The sequence below is a fragment of the Eschrichtius robustus genome, chromosome X (assembly GCF_028021215.1).
Source record: "Eschrichtius robustus isolate mEscRob2 chromosome X, mEscRob2.pri, whole genome shotgun sequence".
In the NCBI taxonomy this organism is placed as follows: Eukaryota; Metazoa; Chordata; class Mammalia; order Artiodactyla; family Eschrichtiidae; genus Eschrichtius; species Eschrichtius robustus.
The window spans coordinates 49,568,905-49,591,648 of record NC_090845.1 but is presented as its reverse complement, the minus strand read 5'-3'; the positions used below and the strand labels follow the sequence as shown (position 1 = coordinate 49,591,648).

General features: G+C 39.2%; 1 protein-coding gene across 2 annotated transcripts in view; it reads left to right on the top strand.

Moving 5' to 3' along the window:
- Window positions 1-22,744, top strand: part of WNK3 (WNK lysine deficient protein kinase 3) — a 120,693-nt gene that overhangs the window by 76,656 nt on the left and 21,293 nt on the right. Inside the window, exons 20-21 of one of the 2 annotated variants that reach the window (XM_068533852.1) lie at window positions 1,897-2,125; window positions 11,376-11,388. In XM_068533852.1, coding sequence (XP_068389953.1) covers window positions 1,897-2,125; window positions 11,376-11,388 — 242 coding nt within the window. The remainder of the gene's footprint in view (window positions 1-1,896; window positions 2,126-11,375; window positions 11,389-22,744) is intronic. The other variant, XM_068533853.1, reaches the window with a different exon arrangement.

The window sequence follows — 22,744 nt, the reverse complement described above, 5'->3', positions numbered from 1 at the left end:
GGTATATATCTTGCCTGTCATTTTTCTTGCATTTACAAATATATAGTTTTTGAGTTTAATAAAAGTGGGATCATAATATATGTTACTCAACAATTTTTGGACTTAACATTGTCTCCTCTTCATATTCATGTTTGCACAAATAATCTTTATTCCATACATTGGAATAGCATATAGCCATTTAAAGTTGATTTACTCTCTCCTTAATGGGCATTTCAGTTTTATCCCATATTTTGCTTATGTAAAAAATGTTGAAGTCAACATCCTTATATTTTTACATACTTATGTTAGTATTTTTGTAGGATAGATACCTAAAAGTGGAATTGCTGGGTTAAAAGGTTTGTACATTTAAAATTGTCATCCAATGTAAATATACCATTTTACGCACCAAACAGAAATATATGAAAGTGCCTGTTTTCCCACTCCTTAACAAGATTAGACTGGATATTATTGATTCTTTTCATTTTATTCCAATCAGATGAATAAAAAATAGTTTTAAAATCTGTGTTCTATGTATGCTAACACATATATATGGAATCTAAAAGAAAAAAAAATGGTTCTGAAGAACCTAGGGGCAGGACAGGAATAAAGACGCAGACGTAGAGAATGGACTTGAGGACACGGGGAGGGGGAAGGGTAAGCTGAGATGAAGTGAGAGAGTAGCACTGACATATATACACTACCAAATGTAAAATAGATAACTAGTGGGAAGCAGCCACATAGCACAGGGAGATCAGCTAGGTGCTTTGTAACCACCTAGAGGGGTGGGATAGGGAGGGTGGGAGGGAGACACAAGAGGGAGGAGATATGGGGATGCATGTATATGTATAGCTGATTCACTTTGTTATACAGCAGAAACTAACATACCATTGTAAAGCAATTATACTGCAATAAAGATGTTAAAAAAATTTGTGTTCTAATTAATACTAAGGATGTGCATCATCTCATATTTATTGGCTACTTGTATTTTCTCTTCTTTGGAGTCACCTTTTCATATTCTTTCCCCCTTTTTCTATAAAGTTGTTTCTTTTTTTTTAGCATTTAATACTTAGTTATTATTAATGATACTCCATTTTTTAAAATATTAATTAATTAATTTATTTTAGGCTGTGTTGGGTCTTCGTTTCTGTGCGAGGGCTTTCTCTAGTTGCGGCAAGTGGGGGCCACTCTTCATCACGGTGCGCGGGCCTCTCACTATCACGGCCTCTCTTGTTGTGGAGCACAGGCTCCAGACGCGCAGGCTCAGTAATTGTGGCTCACGGGCCTAGCCACTCCGTGGCATGTGGGATCTTCCCAGACCGGGGCTCGAACCCGTGTCCCCTGCATTGGCAGGCAGATTCTCAACCACTGCGCCACCAGGGAAGCCCTGTTTCTTTTTTTCTTATTGATTTTTAGGAGCTATTTATATATTCTGAATATTAACCTTTTACTATATGTTACAAATTTTTTTCCTGTTTATACTTGCAACATATAATAAAGAAAAGGTTAATATTATCAGTACTATGAGACTTCAATTTTTTAAATTATCTTTTACTGTATTGAAGTTTTAGAAATTTGTTCTTGTCAACAAATTTTTTTCCTGTTTATACTTGCAACATATAATAAAGAAAAGGTTAATATTATCAGTACTATGAGACTTTAATTTTTTAAATTATCTTTTACTGTATTGAAGTTTTAGAAATTTGTTCTTGTCAATTTATTGAGCTTTTTCTTTATGTCTGATTAGTTTAATGTCACACTTAGGAAGGCATTGAAAATCTTAAAATTGTGAAAATATTCTGTATTTCCACATTCTTAATCTAAATTCCTTGTTAAACTTTACTTGTACTGGTAGAGTTCCTTGGCTCATCTGTATGGTGCCTGTGCCATTAAAATGCTTTCTGCATGATTTTCCTTCAGACACATTCAGGAGGTGGTAAATCTTCAAACCCAGCAGAATAAGGAGCTACAGGAGCTCTATGAACGCCTTCGGGCAATTAAAGACAGCAAAGTCCAATCATCAGAGATTCCTGTACCACCTGCATCACCACGTAGACCAAGATCTTTCAAAAGCAAACTTCGAAGCCGTCCGCAGTCCTTGACACATGTGGACAGTGGCACAGTTGCAACAGGTAAATCAATCTTAAAAGTGATTGAAAAAAACTGGTCAAAGATCAGCAAAATTAGAAAAATAAAAATAATTAACTTATTTTTTATTAAGCTAAGGTGATTTAAAGAAGTATACATTATTCTGAGGTTCTCTTCCACTTTGTTGGTGCTGAATGTTCTTTTATGGAATAATGATGAGGATAGGTGATAGATTTTGGAGAGCAGATGAGTGTTATGTTTTCATTTGGAAAACAAATACCTGGAAACCCAGTTTCAATCCCCAAAATAAGCTTTTGAAATGTTGGTAGTCAATGGGAACCGCTGGTCTAGCATTTGGAGTTTGTTGAGGAGTTTATTGCTTAACAAAGATAATCTTAAAAGGAAAGTCATGATCTATCTGATGTAAGAGATCTTTATTTATTACGAGACTAATAGAAAAACTGTACGTCTCTGAATTTGTAAAAAGAGAGGATCAGTCTCAACTTAATAAAGAAGTTGTTAATCAGGTCAGACTTACTTGGTTACTTGTGCATAGTCAAGGTGGGGTTGAGGGTGAACTGTAAGGGTATATGTGAGATCTCAACAGAATTTGTGGTAGTCAGAATAATGGTCCCCCCCCAAAGACATCCATGTGCAAATCCCTGCAACCTGTGACTATGTTCAGCTATATGCCAAAGGGTAATTGAGGTTGTAGATGGAATTTAAGATGCTAATCAACATTTTAAAATAGGGAGATATCCTGGATTATCTGAGTGGGCCCCGTGTAATCACAAGGGTCCTCTAAAGTAGAAGAGAGAGGCAGAAGAAAGGATCAGAGAAAAGATATGAGGAAGGAAGCAGTGTCAGAGAGAGGCAGCATTGCTGGCTTTGAAAATGGAGGAAAAGGGCCACAAACCAAGGAATGCAGGCAACCCGTAGAAGCTGGAAAAGGCTGGGGAAGTTTGAAAACACAAGGTTTACTATTCACAGGTCCTGAGGGGTACACATCGTGCGGGCCACATAGCAAGAGGTTTGGTCAGGAGGTGGGAAACAGGAGTACATACTAGAGAGCAAGAGCACACACTAGCAGATCTGGGGTTCTTCCTTTATACTGGTTGAGGGTGGGGTACCTAGGGTTTCGCAGGTTCACTGTTTATTGAGAGTGAGAGTGGGAATTAAAGCACAGGGAGGGGAAAAGCAGGGTCACTCAAATGATCAGTTATCTAGGTCAACCAGGGCTTTCTAAAAGGGAAACTTCATGGGTGGGGTGGCCTGGCTCTTTATATAGTTGTATAGCTGGCAATGGGTTTATTTGAGATGGATTTCTTTGAAATGTATACCTCAGCAATCAAAAGCTTAATGTCAGGCACTTTCTCATTACAATCAAAAAAGCTAATTGTCAGGCACTTACACCACACTGCTTCTTTCAAATCAACCATAAGATCTCATGGTAAAAACATGCCTTTTGAGATTGGCTTTTTTGACCCATAACATTGTCTTTGCGATTATTTAAGTTATTTTGTGTTATAATAGCTTGTTCCTTTTTGTTGCTGAGTAATATTCCATGCTATGGATGTACCACAGCTTGCTTTTTTTTCTTTTTTAACATCTTTATTGGAGTATAATTGCTTTACAATGGTGTGTTAGTTTCTGCTGTATAACAAAGTGAATCAGTTATACATATACATATGTTCCCATATCTCTTCCCTCTTGCGTCTCCCTCCCTCCCACCTTCCCTATCCCACCCCTCTAGGTGGTCACAAAGCACCGAGCTGATCTCCCTGTGTTATGTGGCTGCTTCCCACTAGCTATCTATTTTGCATTTGGTAGTGTATATATGTCCATGCCACTCTCTCACTTTGTCACAGCTTACCCTTCCCCCTCCCCATATCCTCAAGTCCATTCTCTAGTAGGTCTGCATCTTTATTCCTGTCTTGCCCCTAGGTTCTTCTGATCATTTTTTTTTCTTTTTTTTTTTTTAGATTCCATATATATGTGTTAGCATACGGTATTGGTTTTTCTCTTTCTGACTTACTTCACTCTGTATAACAGTTTCGAGGTCCATCCACCTCACTACAAATAACTCAGTTTCGTTCATTTTTATGGCTGAGTAATAATCCATTGTATATATGTGCCACATCTTCTTTATCCATTCATCTGTTGATGGACATTTAGGTTGCTTCCATGTCCTGGCAATTGTAAATACAGCGGCAATGAACATTTTGGTACATGACTCTTTTTGAATTATGGTTTTCTCAGAGATTGTAGTGGGATTGCTGGGTCGTATGGTAGTTCTATTTTTAGTTTTTTAGGGAACCTCCATACTGTTCTCCATAGTGGCTGTATCAATTTACATTCCCACCAACAGTGCAAGAGTGTTCCCTTTTCTCCACACCCTCTCCAGCATTTATTGTTTCTAGATTTTTTGATGATGGCCATTCTGACCGGTGTGAGATGATATCTCATTGTAGTTTTGATTTGCATTTCTCTAATGATTAATGATGTTGAGCATTCTTTCATGTGTCTGTTGGCAATCTGTATATCTTCTTTGGAGAAATGTCTATTTAGGTCTTCTGCCCATTTTTGGATTGGGTTGTTTGTTTTTTTGTTATTGAGCTGCATGAGCTGCTTGTAAATCTTGGAGATTAATCCTTTGTCAGTTGCTTCATTTGCAAATATTTTCTCCCATTCTGAGGGTTGTCTTTTGGTCTTGTTTATGGTTTCCTTTGCTGTGCAAAAGCTTTTAAGTTTCATTTGGTCCCATTTGTTTATTTTTGTTTTTATTTCCATTTCTCTAGGAGGTGAGTCAAAAAGGATCTTGCTGTGATTTATGTCATAGAGTGTTCTGCCTATGTTTTCCTCTAAGAGTTTGATGGTGTCTGGCCTTACATTTAGGTCTTTAATCCATTTTGAGTTTATTTTTGTGTATGGTGTTAGGGAGTGTTCTAATTTCATTCTTTTACATGTAGCTGTCCAGTTTTCCCAGCACCACTTATTGAAGAGGCTGTCTTTTCTCCACTGTATATTCTTGCCTCCTTTATCAAAGGTAAGGTGACCATATGTGCGTGGGTTTACCTCTGGGCTTTCTATCGTGTTCCATTGATCTATATTTCTGTTTTTGTGCCAGTATCATACTGTCTTGATTACTGTAGCTTTGTATTATAATCTAAAGTCAGGGAGCCTGATTCCTCCAGCTCCGTTTTTCTTTCTCAAGATTGCTTTGGCTATTCGGGGTCTTTTATGTTTCCACAAAAATTTTGAAATTTTTTTTTCTAGTTCTGTGAAAAATGCCATTGGTAGTTTGTTAGGGGTTGCATTTAATCTGTAGATTGCTTTGGGTAGTATAGTCATTTTCACAATATTGATTCTCCCAATCCAAGAAGATGGTATATCTCTCCATCTATTTGTATTATCTTTAATTTCTTTCATCAGTGTCTTATAGTTTTCTGCATACAGGTCTTTTGTCTCCTTAGGTAGGTTGATTCCTAGGTATTTTATTCTTTTGTTGCAATGGTAAATGGGAGTGTTTCTTTAATTTCTCTTTCAGGTTCTTCATCATTAGTGTATAGGAATGGAAGAGATTTCTGTGCATTAATTTTGCATCCTGCCACTTTACCAAATTCATTGATTAGCTCTAGGAGTTTTCTGGTAGCATCTTTAGCATTCTCTTTGTATGGAATCATGTCACCTGCAATCAGTAACAATTTTACTTCTTTTCCAATTTGGATTCCTTTTATTTCTTTTTCTTCTCTGATTGCTGTGGCTAAAACTTCCGAAATTATGTTGAATAATAATGGTGAGAGTGGGCAACCTTGTCTTGTTCCTGATCTTACTGGAAATGGTTTCAGTTTTTCACCATTGAGAACGATGTTAGCTGTAGGTTTGTCATATATGGCCTTTGTTATGTTGAGGTAAGTTCCCTCTATCCCTACTTTCTGGAGAGCTTTTATCATAAATGGGTGTTCCATTTTGTCAAAAGCTTTTTCTCCATCTATTAAGATGATCATATGGTTTTTATTCTTCAATTTGTTAATATGGTGTATCACATTGATTGATATGCGTATATTGAAGAATCCTTGCATTCCTGGGATAAACCCCACTTGATCATGGTGTATGATCCTTTTAATGTGCTGCTGGAATCTGTTTGCTAGTATTTTGTTGAGGATGTTTGCATCTATGTTCATCAGTGATATTGGCCTGTAGTTTTCTTTCTTTGTGACACCTCTGTCTGATTTTGGTATCAGGGTGATGGTGGCCTCGTAGAATGAGTTTGGGAGTGTTCCTCGCTCTGCAATATTTTGGAAGAGTTTGAGAAGGATAGGTGTTTGCTCTTCTCTAAATGTTTGACAGAATTCTCCTGTGAAGCCATCTGGTCCTCCTGGGCTTTTGTTTGTTGGAAGATCTTTTAATCACAGTCTCAATTTCAGTGCTTGTGAATGGTCTGTTTATATTCTCTGTTTCTTTCTGGTTCAGTCTCGGAAGATTGTGCTTTTCTAAGAATTTGTCCATTTCTTCCAGGTTGTCCACTTATTGGCATATAGGTGCTTGTAGTAATCTCTCATGATTCTTTGTATGTCTGCAGTGTCAGTTGTTACTTCTCCTTTTTCATTTCTAATTCTATTGATTTGAGTCTTCTCCCTTTTTTTCTTGATGAGTCTGGCTAATGGTTTATCAATTTTGTTTATCTTCTCAAAGAACCAGCTTTTAGTTTTATTGATCTTTGCTATTGTTTCCTTCCTTTCTTTTTCATTTCTTTCTGATCTGATCTTTATGATATCTTTCCTTCTGCTAACTTTGGGGGTTTCTTGTTCTCCTTTGTCTAATTGCTTTAGGTATAAGGTTAAGTTGTTTATTTGAGACGTTTCTTGAGGTAGGATTGTATTGCTATAAACTTCCCTCTTAGAACTGCTTTTGCTGCATCCCATAGGTTTTAGGTCGTCTTATTTGCATTGTCACTTGTTTCTAGGTATTTTTTGATTTCCTCTTTGATTTCTTCAGTGATCTCTTGGTTATTACGTAGTGTATTGTTTAGCATCCATGTGTTTGTATTTTTTACAGATTTTTTCCTGTAATTGATATCTAGTCTCATAGTGTTGTGGTCGGAAATGATACTTGATATGTTTTCAATCTTCTTAAATTTACCAAGGCTTGATTTGTGACCCAAGATATGATCTATCCTGGAGAATGTTCCATGAGCACTTGAGAAGAAACTGTATTCTGTTGTTTTTGGGTGGAATGTCTTATAAACATCAATTAAGTCCATCTTGTTTAATGTATCATTTAAAGCTTGTGTTTCCTTATTTATTTTCATTTTGGATGATCTGTTCATTGGTGACAGTGGGGTGTTAAAGTCCCCTGCTGTGAATTTGTTACTGTTGATTTCCCCTTTTATGGCTGTTAGCATTTGCCTTATGTATTGATGTGCTCCTATGTTGGGTGCATAAATATGTACAAGTGTTATATCTTCTTCTTGGATTGATGCTTTGATCATTATGTAGTGTCATTCAGTGTCCCTTGTAATAGTCTTTATTTTAAAGTCTATTTTGTCTGATATGAGAATTGCTACTCCAGCGTTCCTTTGATTTCCATGTGCATGGAATATCTTTTTCCATCCCCTCACTTTCAGTCTGTATGTGTCCCTAGGTCTGAAGTGGGTCTCTTGTAGGCAGCATATATACGGGTCTTGTTTTTGTATCCATTCAGCCAGTCTGTGTCTTTTGGTTGGAGCATTTAATCCATTTACATTTAAGGTAATTATTGATATGTATGTTCCTATGACCATTTTCTTAATTTTTTTTGGGTTTGTTCCTTTAGCATTTAGAGAAGTTCCTTTAGCATTTGTTGTAAAACTGGTTTGCTGGTGCTGAATTCTCTTATATTTTGCTTGTCTGTAAAGGCTTTAATTTCTCCATCGAATCTGAATGAGATCCTTGCTGGGTAGAGTAATCTTGGTTGTAGGTTTTTCCCTTTCATCACTTTAAATATGTCCTGCCACTGTCTTGTGGCTTGCAGAGTTTCTGCTGAAAGATCAGCTGTTAACATTATGGGGATTCCCTTGTGTGTTATTTGTTTTTTTTCCCTTGCTGCTTTTAGTATTTTTTTCCATTTAATATTTTTACCTTGGTCCTTCATCTGCTGTGTGTTTCTCTGTCTTCTCATTTTGCTTAATTTACTGTGTTTGTGGTCTCCTTTTCACAGGCTGCAGGTTCATAGTTCCTGTTGTTTTTGGTGTCTGTCCCCAGTGGCTAAGGTTGGTTCAGTGGGTTGTGTAGGCTTCCTGGTGGAGGGGATTAGTGCCTGTGTTCTGGTGGATGAGGCTGGATCTTGTCTTTCTGGTGGGCAGGTCCACGTTTCGTGGTGTGTTTTGGGGTGTCTGTGGCCTTCTTATGATTTTAGGCAGCCTCTCTGCTAATAGGTGGGGTTGTGTTCCTATCTTGCTAGTTGTTTGGCATAGGGTGTCCAGCACTGTAGCTTGCTGGTCATTGAGTGGAGCTGGGTCTTAGCGTTGGGATGGAGATCTCTGGGAGAGCTTTCGCCGTTTGATATTACGTGGAGCCGGGAGGTCTTTGGTGGACCAATGTCCTGAACTCCGCTCTCCCATCTCAGAGGCACAGGCCTGACACCCGGCCGGAGCACCAAGACCCTGTCAGCCACACGGCTCAGAGGAAAAGGGAGGACAATAAAGGAAGAAAGAAAAAATAATAAAATAAAGTTATTAAAACAAAAAATATACATTATTAAAAATAAAAAAATTTAAAAGTCATAAAAAAAGGAAAGAAAGAAAGAAAGAAAGAGCAACCAAACCATTAAACAACTCCACCAATGATAACAAGCACTAAAAGCTATGCTAAGAAAAAAAAAAGGACAGACAGAACCCTAGGACAAATGGTAAAAGCAAAGTTATACAGACAAAATCAAAGAAGTATATACATACATACTCACAAAAAGAGAAAAAGGAAAACAGTATATATTTCTATATATTAAAAAATAAAAAAGGAAGAGAGCAACCAAATCAATAAACAAATCTACCAATGGTAATAAACTCTAAATACTAAACTAAGGTAAACATAAGACCAGAAACATATTACATGCAGAAAGGAAACCCAAAGTCTACAGTTGCTTCCAAAGTCCCCTGCCTCAATTTTGGGATGATTCGTTGTCTATTCAGGTATTCCAGAGATGCAGGGTACATCCAGTTGATTGTGGAGATTTAATCTGCTGCTCCTGAGGCTCCTGGGAGAAATTTCCCTTTCTCTTTTGTATTCGCACAGCTCCCGGGGTTCAACATTGGATTTGGACCCGCCTCTGCGTGTAGGTCGCCTGAGGGCGTCTGTTCTTCGCTCAGACAGGACGGGGTTAAAGTAGCAGCTGATTAGGGGGCTCTGGCTCACTCAGGCCAGGGGGAGGGAGGGGTATGGAACGCAGGGTGAGCCTGTGGTGGCAGAGGCCGGTGTGACGTTGCGACAGCCTGAGGTGCGCTGTGTGTTCTCCCGGGGAAGTTGTCCCTGGATCACGGGACCCTGGCAGTGGCAGGCCGCACAGGCTCTCAGGAGGGGAGGTGTGGATAGTGACCTGTGCTTGCACACAGGCTTCTTGGTGGCGGCAGCAGCAGCCTTAGCGTCTCATGCCCGTCTCTGGGTTCCACGCTGATAGCCACGGCTCGCACCCGTCTCTGGAGCTCGTTTAGGCGGCGCTCTGAATCCCCTCTCCTCACGCACCAGGAAACAAAGAGGCAAGAAAAAGTCTCTCGCCTGTTCGGCAGCTCCAGACCTTTTTCCAGAATCCCTCCCGGCTAGCCGTGGTGCACTAACCCCTTCAGGCTGTGTTCACGCTGCCAACCCCAGTCCTCTCCCTGCGATCCGACCGAAGCCCGAGCCTCAGCTCCCAGCCCGCGTCTGTCCCGGCGGGTGAGCATACAAGCCTCTCAGGCTGGTGAGTGCTGGTCGGCACCGGTCCTCTGTGCGGGAATCTCTCCGCTTTGCCCTCCACACCCCTGTGGCTGCGCTCTCTTCCATGGCTCCGAAGCTTCCCCCCTCTGCCACTCGCAGTCTCCGCCCGCGAAGGGGTTTCCTAGTGTGTGGAAACCTTTCCTCCTTCACAGCTCCCTCCCGCTGGTGCAGGTCCCATCCCTATTCTTTTGTCTCTGTTTTTTCTTTTTTCTTTTGCCCTACCCAGGTACGTGGGGAGTTTCTTGCCTTTTGGGAGGTCTGACATCTTCTGCCAGCGTTCAGTGGATGTTCTATAGGAGCAGTTCCACGTATAGATGTATTTCTGACGTATGTGTGGGGAGGAAGGTGATCTCTACGTCTTACACTTCCGCCATCTTCTCCTCTCTCCGATCTATATTATTTCTTTCCTTCTTTTACCTTTGGGATTTTTTCTCTTCTTTTTCTACTTTCACAATGTTGATTCTTCCAGTCCAAGAACATGGCATATCTCTCCATCTATTTGTATCATCTTTAATTTCTTTCATCAGTGTCTTGTAATTCTCTGCATACAGGTCTTTCATCGCCTTAGGTAGGTTTATTCCTAGATATTTTATTGTTTTCGTTGCAATGGTAAAGGGGAGTGTTTTCTTAATTTCACTTTCAGATTTTTCATCATTAGTGTATAGGAATGCAAGAGATTTCTGTGCATCAATTTTGAATCCTGATACTTTACCAAAATCATTGATTAGCTCTAGGAGTTTTCTGGTAGCATCTTTAGGAATCTCTATGTAGAGTATCATGTCATCTGCAAACAGTGACAGCTTTACTTCTTCTTTTCCGATTTGGATTCCTTTTATTTCTTTGTCTTCTCTGATTGCTGTGGCTAACACTTCCAAAACTATGTTGAATAATAGTGGTGAGAGTGGGCAACCTTGTCTTGTTCCTGATCTTAGTGGAAATGGTTTCAGTTTTTCACCATTGTGGACGATGTTGGCTGTGGGTTTGTCATATATGGCCTTTATTATGTTGAGGAAAGTTCCCTCTATGCCTACTTTCTGCAGGGCTTTTATCATAAATGGGTGTTGAATTTTGTCGAAAGCTTTCTCTGCATCTATTGAGATGATCATATGGTTTTTCTCCTTCAATTTGTTAATATGATGTATCACGTTGATTGATTTGAGTATATTGAAGAATCCTTGCATTCCTGGAATAAACCCCACTTGATCATGGTGTATGATCCTTTTAATGTGCTGTTGGATTCTGTTTGCTAGTATTTTGTTGAGGACTTTTGCATCTATGTGCATCAGTGATATTGGCCTGTAGTTTTCTTTCTTTGTGACATCTTTGTCTGGGTTTGGTATCAGGGTGATGGTGGCCTCGTAGAATGAGTTGGGGAGTGTTCCTCCCTCTGCAATATTTTGGAAGAGTTTGAGAAGGATGGGTGTTAGCTCTTCTCTAAATGTTTGATAGAATTCGCCTGTGAAGACATTTGGTCCTGGGCTTTTGTTGGAAGATTTTTAATCACAGTTTCAATTTCAGTGCTTGTGATTGGTCTGGTCATATTTTCTATTTCTTCCTGGTTCAGTCTCGGCAGTTGTGCATTTCTAAGAATCTGTCCATTTCTTCCAGGTTGTCCATTTTATTGGCATAGAGTTGCTTGTGGTAATCTCTCATGATCTTTTTTATGTCTGCAGTGTCATTAGTTACTTCTTCTTTTTCATTTCTAATTCTATTGATTTGAGTTTCTCCCTTTTTTTCTTGATGAGTCTGGCTAATGGTTTATCAATTTTGTTTATCTTCTCAAAGAACCAGCTTTTAGTTTCATTGATCTTTGCTATTGTTTCCTTCATTTATTTCTGATCTGATCTTTATGATTTCTTTCCTTCTGCTAGCTTTGGGGTTTTTTTGTTCTTCTTTCTCTAATTGCTTTAGGTGCAAGGTTAGGTTGTTTATTCGAGATGTTTCCTGTTTCTTGAAGTGGGCTTGTATTGCTATAAACTTCCCTCTTAGAACTGCTTTTGCTGCATCCCGTAGGCTTTGGGTCGTCGTGTCTCCATTGTCATTTGTTTCTAGGTATTTTTTGATTTCCCTTTTGATTTCTTCAGTGATCACTTCGTTACTAAGTAGTGTATTGTGTAGCCTCCATGTGTTTGTATTTTTTACAGATCTTTTCCTGTAATTGATATCTAGTCTCATAGCATTGTGGTCGGAAAAGATACTTGACACGATTTCAATTTTCTTAAATTTACCAAGGGTTGATTTGTGACCCAAGATATGATCTATCCTGGAGAATGTTCCATGAGCACTTGAGAAAAATGTGTATTCTGTTGTTTTTGGATGGAATGTCCTATAAATATCAATTAAGTCCATCTTGCTTAATGTATCATTTAAAGCTTGTGTTTCCTATTTGTTTTTTAAATAAGTTTATTTGTATCATTCTTTTAGATTCCACATGTAAGTGATATAATATGATAGTTGTCTTTCTCTGTCTGACTTAGTGCAGGTAGTATGATAATCTTTAGGTCCGTCCATGTTGCTACAAATGGCATTACTTCATTCTTTTTTATGGCTGAGTAACAGTCCATTGAATACATATATATGCCACATCTTCTTTATCCATTCAGCTGTCAACGGGCATTTAGGTTGTTTCCATGTCTTGGCTATTGTAGGTGGTGCTGCTGTGAACACTGGGGTGCATGTATCTTTCTGAATTAGAGTTTTCATCTTTTCCAGATATATGCCCAGGAGTGGAATTGCTGGATCCTATGGTATTCTACTTTTAGTTTTTTAAGGAACCTCCATACTGTTCTCTATAGTGGCTGCACCAATTCACATTTCCACCAACAGTGCAGGAGGGTTCCCTTTTCTTCACATCCTCTCCAGCATTTATTATTTGTAGACTTTTTGATGATGACCATTCTGACCAGTGTGCATATGGAAATGTTTTGCTTTCCCCTTGATATGGAATTCTGGTTGACAATTTTTTTTCATTTAACACTTGAAAAATATTATGCCCCTTCCTCTGACTTCCATGGTTTCTGATGAGCAATCTGTTGTCACCCTACTTGTTTCTCCCCTGTAGGTGAGGTGTCATTTTTCTCTGGCTGCTTTCAAGAGGTTTTCTTTGTTTTTAGTTTTTAGAAGTTGAATTATTTGAATTATTTACAAAACAAATAGACTCACAGACATTGAAAACAAACTTACGGTTACCAAAGGGGAAAAGGGTGGGGAGGGATAAGTTAGGAGTTTGGGATTAACAGATACGCATACTATATATAAAATAGATAAACCATCAGGACCTATTGTTTAGCACAGGGAACTATATTCAACATCTTGTAATGATCTATAATGGAAAAGAATCTGAAATATATATGTGTATAACTGAATCACTTTGCTGTACACCTGAAACTAACAAAACATTGTAAATTAATTATACTCCAATTAAAAAAAAAAAAGACATTCCCAAATGAAGGAAAACCAAGAAAATATGTTGTTAGCAAACCTACCCTGAAAGAATGGCTATGGGAATTCGTGAAACAAAATGGAGATGATAAAAGAAGAAATCACATAAGGAAGGAAGGAAGAACAGAAAGAGTAAGGATATGGATGAAAATAATAGATTTTCCTTCTCTTGAGTTTTCTAAATTATGTTTAGAGGTTGAAGCAAATATTATAACATGTTCCAGAGTGGTTCTCAATATACATAGAGGAAATATTTAAGACAATTATAAACAGGGGAGGGTAAAGGAATGCAAAAGGAGGTAAGATCTCTACACATCACTTGAACTGGTACAGCCAATCTGGAAAACAGCTTGGCAGTTCCTGAAAAAACTAAACATATACCTACCATATGAGCCAGCAATCACATTCTGGGGCATCTATCCCAGAGAAATTAAAATGTATATCCACACAAAAACCTGTACACAGAAATTTATAACAGCTTTATTTGTAGGAGCCAAAAATTGGAAACAACCAAAATGTCTTTCAATAGGTAAATGGCTAAACAAGCTCTAGTATATTGATACCACCAAATACCACTCAGAAATACAGAGGAACAAACTACTGATACAGGATGGATGGATTTCAAGAGCATTATGTTGAGGGGGAAAAGGTAACTTCAAAGGTAACACACTACATAATTCCATTTATATAAAATTCTCAAAATAACAAAATTACAGAGATGGAGAACAAATTAGCAGTTGCCAGGGGTTAGGGATGGTGAAGGTGGGCTGTAACTAGGAAGGAGTAGTACAAAGATGATCTTTGTGGTGCTGGAAGAGTTCTGTACCTTGATTGCAGTGGTGGTTCCATGAATCTATACATGTGATAAAACGGCACAGAAGTGTACTAATGCCAATTTCCTGGCTTTGGAATTATACTAGAGGTACACTGGGGGAAACTGCATGAAGGGTACATGTACCCTTCTCTGTACTGTCTTTGTAATTTCCTGTGAATCTGTAATTATTTCAAAATAAAAAGTCTTTTAAAATGAAAAAAAAAATAAAGCTTGTGTTTCCTTATTTATTTTCATTTTGGATGATCTGTCCATTGGTGAAAGTAGGGTGTTAAAGTCCCCTACTATGATTGTGTTACTGTCGATTTTGCCTTTTATGGCTGTTAGTATTTGCCTTATGTATTGAGGTGCTCCTATGTTGGGTGCATAAATGTTTACAATTGTTATATCTTCTTCTTGGATCGATCCCTTGATCATTATGTAGTGTCCTTCTTTGTCTCTTGTAATAGTCTTTATTTTAAAGCCTATTTTGTCTGATATGAGTGTTGGTACTTCATCTTTCTTTTGATTTCCATTTGCATGGAATATCTTTTTCCATCCCCTCACTTTCAGTCTGTATGTGTCTCTAGGTCTGAAGTGGGTCTCTTGTAGACAGCATATATATGGGTCTTGTTTTTGTATCCATTCAACCAGACTGTGTGTTTTGGTGGGAGCATTTAATCCATTTACATTTAAGGTAATTATCAATATGTATGTTCCTATGACCATTTTCTTAAATGTTTTGGGTTTGTTATTGTAGGTGTTTTCCTTCTCTTGTGTTTCTTGCCTAGAGAAGTTCCTTTAGCATTTGTTGTAAAGCTGGTTTGGTGGTGCTGAACTCTCTTAGCTTTTGCTTGTCTGTAAAGGTTTTAATTTCTCCATCACATCTGAATGAGATCCTTGCTGAGTAGAGTAATCTTGGTTGTAGGTTTTGCTCCTTCTTCTCTTTAAGTATATCCTGCCACTCCCTTCTGGCTTGCAGAGTTTCTGCTGAAAGATCAGCTGTTAACCTTATGGGGATTCCCTTGTGTGTTATTTCTTGGTTTTCCCTTGCTGCTTTTATTATGTTTTCTTTATATTTAATTTTTGATAGTTTGATTAATATGTGTCTTGGCGTGTTTCTCCTTGGGTTTATCCTGTATGGGACTCTCTGTGCTTCCAGGACTTGATTAACTATTTCCTTTCCCATATTAGGGAAGTTTTCAACTATAATCTCTTCAAATATTTTCTCAGTCCCTTTCTTTTTCTCTTCTTCTTCTGGGACCCCTATAATTCGAATGTTGGTGCCTTTAATGTTGTCCCAGAGGTCTCTGAGACTGTCCTCAGTTCTTTTCATTCTTTTTTCTTTATTCTGCTCTGCAGTAGTTATTTCCACTATTTTATCTTCCAGGTCACTTATCCATTCTTCTGCCTCTGTTATTCTGCTATTGATCCCGTCTAGATTATTTTTAATTTCATTTATTGTGTTTTTCATCGTTGCTTGGTTCCTCTTTAGTTCTCCTAGGTCCTTGTTAAATGTTGCTTGCATTTTGTCTATTCTATTTCCAAGATTTTGGATCATCTTTACTATCATTATTTTGAATTCTTTGTCAGGTAGACTGCCTATTTCCTCTTCATTTGTTAGGTCTGATGTGTTTTTACCTTGCTCCATCATCTGCTGTGTGTTTTTCTGTCTTCTCATTTTGCTTATCTTACTGTGTTTGGGGTCTCCTTTTCTCAGGCTGCAGGTTCATAGTTCCTGTTGTTTTTGGTATCTGTCCCCAGTGGCTGAGGGTGGTTCAGTGGGTTGTGTAGGCTTTCTGGTGGAGGGGACTAGTGCCTGTGTTCTGGTGGATGAGGCTGGATCTTGTCTTTGTCGTGGGCACGTCCACGTCTGGTGGTGTGTTTTGGGGTGTCTGTGGCCTTATTATGATTTTAGGCAGCCTCTCTGCTAATGGATGGGGCTGTGTTCCTGTCCTGCTAGTTGTTTGGCATAGGGTGTCCAGCACTGTAGCTTGCTGGTCGTTGAGTGAAGCTGGGTCTTGGTGTTGAGATGGAGATCTCTGGGAGATTTTTGCTGTCTGGTATTACGTGGAGCTGGGAGGTCTCTTGTGGACCAGTGTCCTGAAGTTGGTTCTCCCACCTCAGAGGCACAGTCCTGATGCCTGGCTGGAGCACCAAGAGCCTTTCATCTACACGGCTCAGAATAAAAGGGAGAAAATATAGAAAGAAAGAAAGAAAGAAAGAGGATAAAATAAAATAAAATAAAGTAAGATAAAATAAAATAAAGTTATGAAAATAAAAAATAATTATTAAGAAAAAATTTTTTTTAAGTAAATACAAAAAAAAAAACAAAAAAATAAACGGACGGACAGAACCCTGGGTCAAATGGTGAAAGCAAAGCTATACAGACAAAATCTCACACAGAAGCATACAGATACACACTCAGAAAAAGAGGAAAAGGGGAAAAAATAATATTTCTTGCTCCCAAAGTCCACCTCCTCAATTTGGGATGATTCGTTGTCTATTCAGATATTCAACAGATGCAGGTACATCTAGTTGTTTGTGGACCTTTAATCCGCTCCTTCTGAGGCTGCTGGGAGAAATTTCCCTTTCTCTTCTTTGTTCACACAGCTCCCGGGGTTCAGCTTTGGATTTGGACCCGCCTCTGCGTGTAGGTCGACTGAGGGCATCTGTTCTTCTCTCACATAGGACGGGGTTAAAAGAGCAGCTGCTTCGGGGGCTCTGGCTCACTCCGGCTGGGGGGAGGGAGGGGTACGGATGCGGGGCGAGCCTGCAGTGGCAGAGGCCGGCGTGACGTTGCAGCAGTCTGAGGCACACCGTGTGTTCTCCCGGGGAAGTTGTCCCTGGATCACGGGACCCTGGCAGTGGCGGGCTGCACAGGCTCCCAGGAGGGGAGGTGTGGATAGTGACCTGTGCTTGCACACAGCCTTCTTGGTGGCTGCAGCAGCAGCCTTAGCATTTTATGCCCATCTCTGGTGTCCATGCTGATAGCCGCGGCTCGCGCCCATCTCTGGAGCTGATTTAGGCAGTGCTATGAATCCCCTCTCCTTGCACACCCCAAAACAATGGTCTCTTGCCTCTTAGGCAGTTCCAGACTTTTTCCCGGACTCTGTGCCGGCTAGCTGTGGGGCACTAGTCCCCTTCAGGCTGTTCACGCAGCCAACCCCAGTTCTCTCCCTGGGATCTGACGTCCGAAGCCAGAGCCTCAGCTCCCAGTACCCCCTCCCGCCCCGGTGGGTGAGCAGAGAAGCCTGTCAGGCTGGTGAGTGCTGGTCGGCACTGATCCTCTGTGCGTCAATCTCTCCACTTTGCCCTCTGCACCCCTGTTGCTGTGCTCTCCTCCGTGGCTCTGAAGCTTCCCCACCCCCCGCCCCACCATCTCTGCCAGTGAAGGGGCTTCCTAGTGTGTGGAAACTTTTCCTCCTTCACAGCTCCCTCCCAGAGGTGCAGGTCCTGTCCCTACTCCTTTGTCTCTGTTTTTTCTTTTTTCTTCTGCCCTACCCAGGTACGTGGGGGGTTTCTTGCCTTTTGGGAAGTCTGAGGTCTTCTGCCAGTGTTCAGAAGGTGTTCTGTAGGAGTTGTTCCACATGTAGATGTATATCTGATGTATTTGTGGGGAGGAAGGTGATCTCCACATCTTACTCCTCTGCCATCGTGAAGGTCTCTGTTTATTTGTTTAGTGATTTTCCTTCACTAATTCTGTATTCCCTGAGTTCTTTGCTTGCCATTGAGTTCTTTGCTAGGTAAAAAATTTCTAAAAAAAATTTTTAAAGCCTGGTATGCTAGGGTTCACACCTGGGCCAGTACATTTAGTAGTGAACCAATAATTGGTCAGAAGATTTTTTTAAATGCCTTGTCTGGTTGTCGTTGTCAAGGAAATCTCTGTGAGAAGGCACACCTTCAGGCTTCAGTTTGCAAGATATCCTTTGAATTTACTTTCTGCTTGCCCAGGAACTCAAATCCAGCCAGAATTGAATGACTAGTCCATTCCCCTTTTTCAGGTCTTTCCTGGCATGGCAGAGATTTATATTCCCAGGAATATGTCAGAGGTTTTCAAAATTTCCTATAGTCATTTAGTTGTCCTAACATTGTTTTTAAATTCTAGACCAGCATCTTATTTTCCCAAACTGAAATCATAGCCTTAAGCATCTGATTTGTTGCCAGCACTTTCCTATTGTTTCAGTAATGCTCTCGAGGTAGCCCCTTACCTCCCCCCACCCCTCATACCCATGCCTTGCTGGGCTGAGCTGAACTCTGAGTGAAATCAAATATCCACCACACTAAGAATAGAGGTTTTCCCAGGTTGTTTCGAATTCAGACAAAATATTGACTGTGCTCTGGGGATAGTGCTTTTAAGGGCACTCAAAAAGAGGTCTGTTTTCTCCATTGACTGCAGTGTTCCTGGCTTTTGGCTACCACAACACTGAGCTGGGGCGAAAGGCGTATGGGAATTACGACAAGTTAAAATTGTCACAGACCTCAGTAGTTTGTCCTGGGTTAATGATTTTTATTTTGTTCTTTGTCTTTGGATAATTGTCAGAGTTCTGAAATGGTTGGTTTTAGTTGTTTTGCCCATATTTTCATTGTCTTAAGAGCAAGTTCACCTAGGTCCTTTCGCTGCATTTTTTGAAGGCATTCTCCTCCCTCTTTTTCTATTTTCTGAAAAAGTTTGTGTTGAATTAGTATCATTTCTTCTTTAAATGTCTAGAAGAATTTTCCAGTGAAACCATGTGGGCTCAGAGATTTATTTTTTTAGAGGTTTTTAACTGCAAATTCAAATTCTTGAATAGTAGTTATAGGATTACACAGGGTATAAATTTCCTGTTGGGTGAGTTTTGGTAGCTTGTGGTTTTTGAGAACTGGGTCCATTTCATCTACGTTGCTAATCTTTGTGTTTAGAGTTGTTCATTATTATCTTCTTAATATCTTGGATATCTGTAGTATTATCACCTTTTTAATTCCTGATATCTGTAATTTGCATCTTTTTTCTTTGTCAGTCTTGTAGATATTTATCAATTTTATTGATCTTTTCAAAGATCCATTTGTACTTTTATTGATTTCCCCTGTTGTTTTCCAATTTTAAATTTCACTGATTTCTGCTCTTGCCTTTATTATTTCCTTCCTTCTACATGCCTTTTGCTCTTTTTCTGGTGTCTTAAAATGGAAGCTTGGATTTTTGATGTGAGACCTTTCCTTTTGTAACACAAGCATTTAATGCTATAAATTTTCCTTATGAGCACTACTTTGGCTGCATCTACCAAGATTTTTAAAACTTAAGCTTTATTTTGGGGGTATATTTTTAGACTTACACAAAAATTATTAAGATAGTACAGAAAGTTTCCATATATCTCACGCCCAGTTTCCCTAATTATAACATCTTATACATTAGTATGGTACATTTATCACAGGTAATAAACCAATCTAGATACATGATTGTTAATCAAAATCCATATTTTACTCTGATTTCCTTAGTTTTTTTTTTTTAAGGAATTCTTTTGCGAGAAGGTGATTTCTTTTTTTTTTAATTATTAGCACCTTTAATTATTATTTACTTATTTATTTGGCTGTGTTGGGTCTTCGCCTCTGTGCGAGGGCTTCCTCCAGCTGCGGAAAGCGGGGGCCACTCTTCATTGCGGTGCGTGGGCCTCTCACTATCGTGGCCTCCCTTGTTGTGAAGCACAGGCTCCAGACACGCAGGCTCAGTAGTTGTGGCTCACGGGCCCAGTTGCTCCGCGGCATGTGGGATCCTCCCAGACCAGGGCTCGAACCCGTGTCCCCTGAATTAGCAGGCAGATTCTCAACCACTGCGCCACCAGGGAAGCCCTTCCTTAGTTTTTACTTTATATCCTTTTCCTGTCCCAGGATCACATCCAAGGCACCACATTATATTTAGCAGTCATGTATCCTAGGCTCCTTTTGGCTTCAACAGTTTCTCAGAATTTCCTTGTTTTTGAGGACCCTGACAGTTTTGAGGAGTACTGGTCAGTTATTTTGAAGAATTTTGTTTTTGGACACATCTTTAATTACTGGTGTTGGGCAGGAAGAAATTTTCCTCTGTCCTTCTAGGTTCCTCTGGCTGGTCTAAGAATTAAATTAACATGAAACAAATTAATAGGAGAAAATCAAACAAAAGTTTAATAACATGTATACATGGGAGACATTCACAGAAAGATAGACAAGATGAAAAGGCAGAGGGCTATGTACCAGATGAAGGAACAAGATAAAACCCCAGAAAAACAACTAAATGAAGTGGAGATAGGCAACCTTCCAGAAAGAGAATTCAGAATAATGATAGTGAAGATGATCCAGGACCTTGGAAAAAGAATGGAGGCAAAGATTGAGAAGATGCAAGAAATGTTTAACAAAGACCTAGAAGAATTAAAGAACAAACAAACAGAGATGAACAATACAATAACTGAAATGAAAACTACACTAGAAGGAATCAATAGCAGAATAACTGAGGCAGAAGAATGGATAAGTGACCTGGAAGACAGAATGGTGGAATTCACTGCTGCAGAACAGACTAAAGGAAAAAGAATGAAAAGAAATGAAGACAGCCTAAGAGATCTCTGGGACAACATTAAACGCAACAACATTCGCATTATAGGGGTCCCAGAAGGAGAAGAGAGAGACAAAGGACCAGAGAAAATATTTGAAGAGATTATACTTGAAACCTTCCCTAACATGGGAAAGGAAATAGCCACCCAAGTCCAGGAAGCACAGTGAGTCCCATACAGGATAAACCCAAGGAGAAACACGCCAAGACACATAGTAATCAAATTGGCAAAAATTAAAGACAAAGAAAAATTATTGAAAGCAGCAAGGGAAAAACGACAAATGACATACAGGGAACTCCCATAAGGTTAACAGCTGATTTCTCAGCAGAAACTCTACAAGCCAGAAGGGGGTGGCATTATATACTTAAAGTGATGAAAGGGAAGAACCTACAACCAAGATTACTCTACCCAGCAAGGATCTCATTCAGATTCGATGGAGAAATCAAAAGCTTTACAGACAAGCAAAAGCAAAGAGAATTCAGCACCACCAAACCAGCTGTACAACAAATGCTAAAGGAACTTTTCTAAGGGGGAAACACAAGAGAAGAAAAGGACCTACAAAAACAAACCCAAAACAATTAAGAAAATGGTCATAGGAACATACATATCGATAATTACCTTAAACGTGACTGGATTAAATGCTCCAACCAAAAGACACAGGCTTGCTGAATGGATCCAAAAACAAGACCGATATATATGCTGTCTACAAGGGAGCCACTTCAGACCTAGGGACACATACAGACTGAAAGTGAGGGGATGAAAAAATATATTCCATGCAAATGGAAATGAAAAGAAAGCTGGAGTAGCAATACTCATATCAGATAAAATAGACTTTTTAAAAAAATGTTATAAGAGACAAGGAAGGACACTACATAATGATCAAGGGATCAATCCAAGAAGAAGATATAACAATTATAAATATATATGCACCCAGCATAGGAGCACCTCAATACATAAGGCATCTGCTAACAGCTCTAAAAGAGGAAATCGACAGTAACACAATAATAGTGGGGGACGTTAACACCTCACTTACACCAATGGACAGATCATCCAAAGTGAAAATAAATAAGGAAACACAAGCTTTAAATGACACAATAGACCAGATAGATTTAATAGATATTTATAGGACATTCCATCCAAAAACAGCAGATTACACTTTCTTCTCAAGTGCGCACAGAACATTCTCCAGGATAGATCACATCTTGGGTCACAAATCAAGCCTCAGTAAATCTAAGAAAATTGAAATCATATCAAGCATCTTTTCTGACCACAGCACTATGAGATTAGAAATGAATTACAGGGAAAAAAACGTAAAAAACACAAACACATGGAGGCTAAACACACATTACTAAATAACCAGGAGATCACTGAAGAAATCAAAGAGGAAATCAAAAAATACCTAGAGACAAGTGACAACGAAAACACGACGATCCAACACCTATGGGATGCAGCAAAAGCAGTTCTAAGAGGGAAGTTTATAGCTATACAAGCGTACCTCAAGAAACAAGAAAACTCTCAAATAAATAGTCTAACCTTACACCTAAAGGAACTAGAGAAAGAAGAACAAACAAAATCCAAAGTTAACAGAAGGAAAGAAATCATAAAGAATCAGAGCAGAAATAAATGAAATAGAAACAAAGAAAACAATAGCAAAGATCAATAAAACTAAAAGCTGGTTCTTTGAGAAGACAAACAAAATTGATAAACCATTAGCCAGACTCATCAGGAAAAAGAGGGAGAGGACTCAAATCAATAAAATTAGAAATGAAAAAGAAGAAGTTACAACAGACACCACAGAAATGCAAAGCATCCTAAGAGACTACTGCAAGCAACTCTATGCCAATAAAATGGACAACCTGGAAGAAATGGAGAAATTCTTAGAAAGGTATAACCTTCCAAGACTGAACCAGGAAGAAACA